Genomic DNA, 6,000 nt, shown 5'->3' with positions numbered 1-6,000 from the left:
TGTGGCAGACCCTGGAGCATCTCAGAACAGCCTTTCTGACAATCTCAGATTAGAAACGTAGAAACATAGAAATTAGGCGCAGGAGTAGGCCATTCGGCCCTTCGAGCCTGCACCGCCATTCAATATGATCATGGCTGATCATCCAACTCAGTATCCTGTACCTGCCTTTTCTCCATACCCTCTGATCCCCTTGGTCACAAGGGCCACATCTAACTCCCTCTTAAATATAGCCAATGAACTGGCCTCGACTACCCTCTGCGGCAGAGAGTTCCAGAGACTCACCACTCTCTGTGTGAAAAAAATTATTCTCATCTCGGTTTTAAAGGATTTCACCCTTATCCTTAAGCTGTGACCCCTTGTCCTGGACTTCCCCAACATTGGGAGCAATCTTCCTGCATCTAATCTAGCCTGTCCAACCCCTTAAGAATTTTGTAAGTTTCTATAAGATCCCCTCTCAATCTCCTAAATTCTAGAGAGTATAAACCAAGTCTATCCAGTCTTTCTTCATAAGACAGTCCTGACATCCCAGGAATCAGTCTGGTGAACCTTCTCTGCACTCCCTCTATGGCAATAATGTCCTTCCTCAGATTTGGAGACCAAAACTGTACCCAATACTCCAGGTGTGGTCTCACCAAGACCCTGTACAACTGCAGTAGAACCTCCCTGCTCCTATACTCAAATCCTGTTGATATGAAAGCTAACATACCATGTACAGAACCAAAATGAACCCATTTGAAAAACAAGAATAATCCTGCAGATGATTGAAAATATTGAAAAGGGGAAACTGCTGGAGATACACAGAGAGGCAGCATCTGTGGAGAGAGTAAAATAGAGTTAACCTAAAGTTTTTGTTTTTGACATGAATGCAAATCCACCCTTGGTTAACCCTAACGGTCTGTGTTTATATAACTTATCTATGCTATTACTAAAAGTCTCATCTTCGCCACTTTCTATCTATGTTGTAAATAAATTTTAGTAAAAACACTACCCTATATCGCCATCGCCATCTTACTCACCGTCCTCGTCTCCTCCAACCGCCCCAAGCTTTTTTTCCGGGCGGGGGCTGCGGTTTTCCCCAGAGGGGGCTGCTTGTGTTCGCGGGCGGTGGCAGTGGGCGGAGGAGCCGGGTGCCGATGATTGCTGCTGGGGCTGGGAGCCACTGAGTGCGACAGGCACCGGGTCTTGGAGCCAATGAGTGAGTCCAGAGCCGGGACCTGCAGCCAGTGAGTGCGGCCGGAGCCGCTGAGCCCACACATCACCCTCCTACATAACGCCCCCACAACCCCACTCATCCCCCTCCCTCCCCCACACCCCATTCCTCACAACACCCCCCCTCCCCTACACACCCCTTCCCTACACACCCACTCCCCACAGCCACTCCCAACAGCCTCCCTTCCCCACACACACACCCTTCCTCCACTCTCCCCTCCCCCACACTACGATCTCCCAACACCCCCCCCCCCCCCCCCCACCCCCCTCCTTCCCCACACACCCCCCTTCCCACACACCACACCCTTCCTCCCTTCCCCCTCCTCCCCCCCACCTTCCCCCTCACCCACACTACCCTCTCCACACACACACCCCCCCCTTCCCCCCCACCCTACCTTCTCCACCACACACCCCCTCTCCACACACACACACCCTTCCCCCACCCTACCCTCTCCCAACACCCATTCTTCCCACACAACCCCTCCCCAGTGTGGTGGAACAGTGCTTTAGGGTAACGGGTTGCGTTGGGGGAACAGGTGAGTGGTCGAATATTGCGTTGGGGGTGGGGTCAAGGCCTCCCGTGTGGGACCCAACGGGTCCCGCTTAGTCTAGCTTTTCTTAAATGTTGAAATAATTGGATCAAACATCCTGACGAACAATTCAAACATTTTCAAAACTGTGCATGTAAATAAGAAAGGGATTCACAAGAACAGGAAGAACAAGGTTCTGCGCATTTGCTGTTGTTTCCCGGACCGACGTCAGCGACTTTATATGATTGGCATCCAGTGAAGTCATTGGAGACAGTCATGGGGACTGCACTGTGTAAAAGACACTGTGCTTTCTGCCAACATCGTTCCGATGGGAGCAATGAAAGGACTTCAACTCCAAAGCAAGCGGTCAGTTTATTCTATGCTAACCCAAGTGCCCTGCATAATAGGCATGTTACGCTCTACAATTACAAGCCCCGCATTTCAAAGGACCTTCTGGTTAAAGAAGGGGAAGAAATTGAAATTTTGAGTCGAGAAGGAGAATGGGCATTGGTCCAGAAAGTAGAAGAAGGTGATGAAGAGAACCAAGTGAAGCAAGGGTACGTGCCTTCAAGCTTCGTCGCCGAAATCGGGAGCCTGGCTGCCGCACGGTAAGTGACTAGCGTGGGGTCCCTGGGCGTCCAGTGGTGACACTAGAAACTGCAGATGCTGGAACAGTGGAAAAAACACAAAGTGCTGGAGGAACTCAATGGGCACGGGCAGCATCTGTGGGGTGGGACGTTTCTGGTTGGGACCCTTCTTCAGACGCATTGCCTAGATGTCAGAGTCTGAAGAAGGGTCCCTACCCGGAACGTCGCCTAATCCATTCCCTTCACCGATGCTGCCCGGCCCGCTGAGCTCCTGCAGCACTTTGTTCTGTGTTTATTTTTTTCCGGACAACACGTGTCCCGAGTTTCTCCCGCGGCATCTGGGAAGGGAATGGACAGCAGTAAATGAGGAGGGAATGGACAGGCGCTGTTTACGGTCTGGACCCTTCTTCAGACTGACAAGAGTTGGGGAGGAGAGAGAAAGCTGGTGTAAAGCGTCGTTGCTGAGGCCATTCCGAGATGGCAATTGAAACCGCTGGCATTTTCTGAACTTCTTCACGCGTTAGTGGGCTGCAGATGCTAATATTCCCTGGATGGTTCCGCCAATAAAACGTTGCTCCTTCTGGCTATTTACTGCTCCGCTTTGGCGATGTGGTGCTAAAGAACGAGGAGGCGGTGCAGAGGAGAGCATCGGCGCAGCTACATCGATGCCAAGTGTCTATGGTTTTACAAGAGACTGCAGGTGCTGAAATAGAGTATTACAGTGCGGAAACGGGCTCTTTGGCCCAACTTCCTCACTGCAGCCAAAATGTCCCACTAACATGTTAAACAATAGTCACAACTGCCAGCGTTTGGCCCATGTCCCTCTAAACATCATATCCATGTAATATTGAGGAATGAACAAAGAGCTGGAGGAACACAGCGGGCCAGGCAGCATCTGGGGAGGGTATGGACACTTCTGGTTGGGAACCTTCTTTAGACACAGTGTCCGAAGAAGACTCAAAACATCGGCTGTCCATTCCCTCCACAGATGTTGCAAGGCCGGCTGAGTTCCTTCAGCACATTGTGTTTTGTCTGTGATTTGCCGGGACCACCCATGCGCTGACGAGTAGAAGCATCGAGCAGCGCGGTACCAGCCACTTGCACCCGATCAGGCAGTCCTGTACATCGTCACCCTGGAACTGCACCTCGGGTTGTGTTCTGGCAAGGGAGGAGAGGCTGCCAGCATCGTTGTGCGAAAGGCAGTAATGGAAAAAATTGGAGCCGCTTTTCAAGCTCGAAGCGGGAGAAAAGAAAAAGGGGGCTGCACCAGGAATCGGTGCTTGAAGGGGCAGAGACGGGCAGAAATAGTGAAAACAATGTTATTTGTGGTTGGAGAAAGGCTATAAGCAGGGCTGGCAACATTGGGTGAGAGTTGGGAGAGAAATTTGCGAGAGACCAAACCCGAGGGAGCATCGCGGCCGGGTTGGGGGGGGGGGGGGGGGGGGGGGGGGGGGAGAAGAGTGCCCCCTCCCATTGGTACGGAACATTTGCATTTTTCAGCTTGAAATTGTGCAATATGGTGCACACTGTAGCGCGTTTTATAACTTACACTTGAAAGCAATATATATGCTTTAAATTAGATTGGAGCGTTTTTGAAAGGGGGGAGGCTTTGCGATCACTGATCACTGGCCTTGGGGGTACCCGGTGAGGGAGTGGAGCAACCGAGTGGGGAGAGGGTGTGGAAGAAGGGTAGGAACTTTTTGAAATTTGATGTATTAAAATCATGTTTTAGTGCACTGTAGAAGTATGATTGCAATGTTTTTTGTATGAAGTATTTTTAAGAGGTAACCTTTTAAGGGGTAACTTTATCCACACAAAGGGTGATGGGTGTATGGAACAAGCTGCCAGAGGAGGTAGTTGAGGCAGGGACCATCCCAACATTTAAGAAAAAGTTAGACTGATACATGGATATGACAGGTTTGGAGGGTATGGACCAAAAGCAGGTAGTGTAGCTGGGACATGTTGGCGGGTGTGGGCAAGTTGGGCCGAAGGGCCAGTTTTCACACTGCATCACTCTTTAGCTACATTATACCTCCACCATGCATGAATGCTTCAAAATCAAGTGATCGCGTTTTATTGCCATATACTCAAGCATCGAAACATAGAAAATAGGTGCAGGAATAGGCCATTCGGCCCTTCGAGCCAGCACTGCCATTCAATATGATCATGGCTATTCATCTAAAATCAGTACCTCTTTCCTGTTTTTCCCCATATCGCTTGATGTCGTTAGCCCCAAGAACTAAATATAACTCTCTCTTGAAAACATCCAGTGAATTGGCCTGCACTGCATTCTGTGGCAGAGAATTCCACAGATTCACAACTCTCTACGTGAAGAAAGTTTGTCCTCGTCTCAATCCTAACTGCCCCCCCCCCCCTTTATTCTTAAACTGTTCTGAACGCCCCCAACATCGGGAACGTTTTTCCTGCAGTTACAGTAAGTGAAAATCTAGCAGGCAAGCAGGATGCTTTCTCCAACCACCGCCATTTGAAGTCCACTACCTTCCGCCGTTTCTACCCAGTGCTTTGTACTTACTTCCAGCAGCCACTGGTTGTCCTCCAGGATGCACCTCAGCCTGATCCATGCCGGTCACCTGGGCAAATTCGACACAGACACTCTCTCTCTCTCCCCCTCTATTCCGCTCTCTCTCCTCTCAACCCCCCCCCCCCCTCTCTCCCCCCTCTATCTCCCCCCCCCCCCCTCTCTTTCCCCTCTCTCTCTCTCTCCTCTCTCCCCTTTCTGTCTCTCCTCTCTCACCCCTCTCTCTCTCTCTCTCCCCCTCCCCCTCTCACTCTCTCCCCTTTCCTCTCTTCTCTTCTCCCCCTCCCTCTCTCCCCCCCCTCTTCCCCCCTCTCTTCCCCCCTCTCTTTACCCCCTCTCTCCCCTCTCTTTCCCCCCCTATCTCCCTCCCACCTTACTCTTCTCCCCCTCTCTCTTGTCCCCTCTTTCCTCTCTCTCTCTTCCCCTCTCTCCCTCTCCCCTCTCTTTCCCCTAACTCTCTCCCCCCCCCTCTCTTTCCCCTAACTCTCTCTCCCCCCTCTGTTTCTTCTCTCTCTCTCCCCCTCTTCTCTTTCGCCTCTCTCTCTCCCCTCGCTTCCCCCCAACCTTTCTCCCTCCCTCTCTATCTCCCCTCTCTCTCCATCTACATACACTCTCCCCTCTCTCTTTCCCCTCACCTCTCTCTCTTCCCCCCCTCTCCTCCTCTTTTCCCCATTTCTCCCTCCTACCTCACTCTTCCCCTTGCCCTCACTCCCCTCTCTTTCTCCTCTGTCTCTATCTATTTTTCTTTGCCCCCCTATCTCTCTCTTTCCCCATTTCTCTCTCTCCCCCTCTCCCCCTCTCTCCCCCCTCTCTCTTCCCCTTCTATCTTCCATTCTCTCCTACCCTCCCCTCCCTTCCCTCTCTCCCCCCCCTCTCTCACTCCCCCTCTCTCTCTCTCCCCTCCCCCCCCCTCCTCTCCCTCTTCTCTCTCTCTATTCACTCCCCCTCTGTCTCTCTCCGCTCTCCCCCCCCCCCTCTCCCTCTCTCCCCCCCCCCCCCCCCCCCCCTCTCCCTCTTCTCTCTCTCTATTCACTCCCCCTCTGTCTCTCCGCTCTCTCCCCCCCCCCCTCTCTCTCTCCCCCACTGTCTCCTTCCCCTCTCTCTCTCTCTCCACCTCCCTTTGAGAGTCTGTCCC

At 52.2% G+C, this 6,000-nt stretch overlaps 1 protein-coding gene across 1 annotated transcript in view; it reads left to right on the top strand.

Annotated features, from left to right (window-relative positions):
• The first annotated feature begins 2,015 nt into the window (after nt 1-2,015).
• The window catches only part of si:ch73-340m8.2 (tyrosine-protein kinase SRK3), a 49,641-nt gene continuing 45,656 nt past the window's right edge, over nt 2,016-6,000 (top strand). Inside the window, exon 1 of the mRNA XM_055636367.1 lies at nt 2,016-2,347. Coding sequence (XP_055492342.1) covers nt 2,016-2,347 — 332 coding nt within the window. The remainder of the gene's footprint in view (nt 2,348-6,000) is intronic.

This window comes from Leucoraja erinacea, chromosome 5 (genome assembly GCF_028641065.1).
Source record: "Leucoraja erinacea ecotype New England chromosome 5, Leri_hhj_1, whole genome shotgun sequence".
In the NCBI taxonomy this organism is placed as follows: Eukaryota; Metazoa; Chordata; class Chondrichthyes; order Rajiformes; family Rajidae; genus Leucoraja; species Leucoraja erinaceus.
Note: the sequence above shows the minus strand (reverse complement) of the source record. Positions and strands in the feature narration are given on the sequence as shown.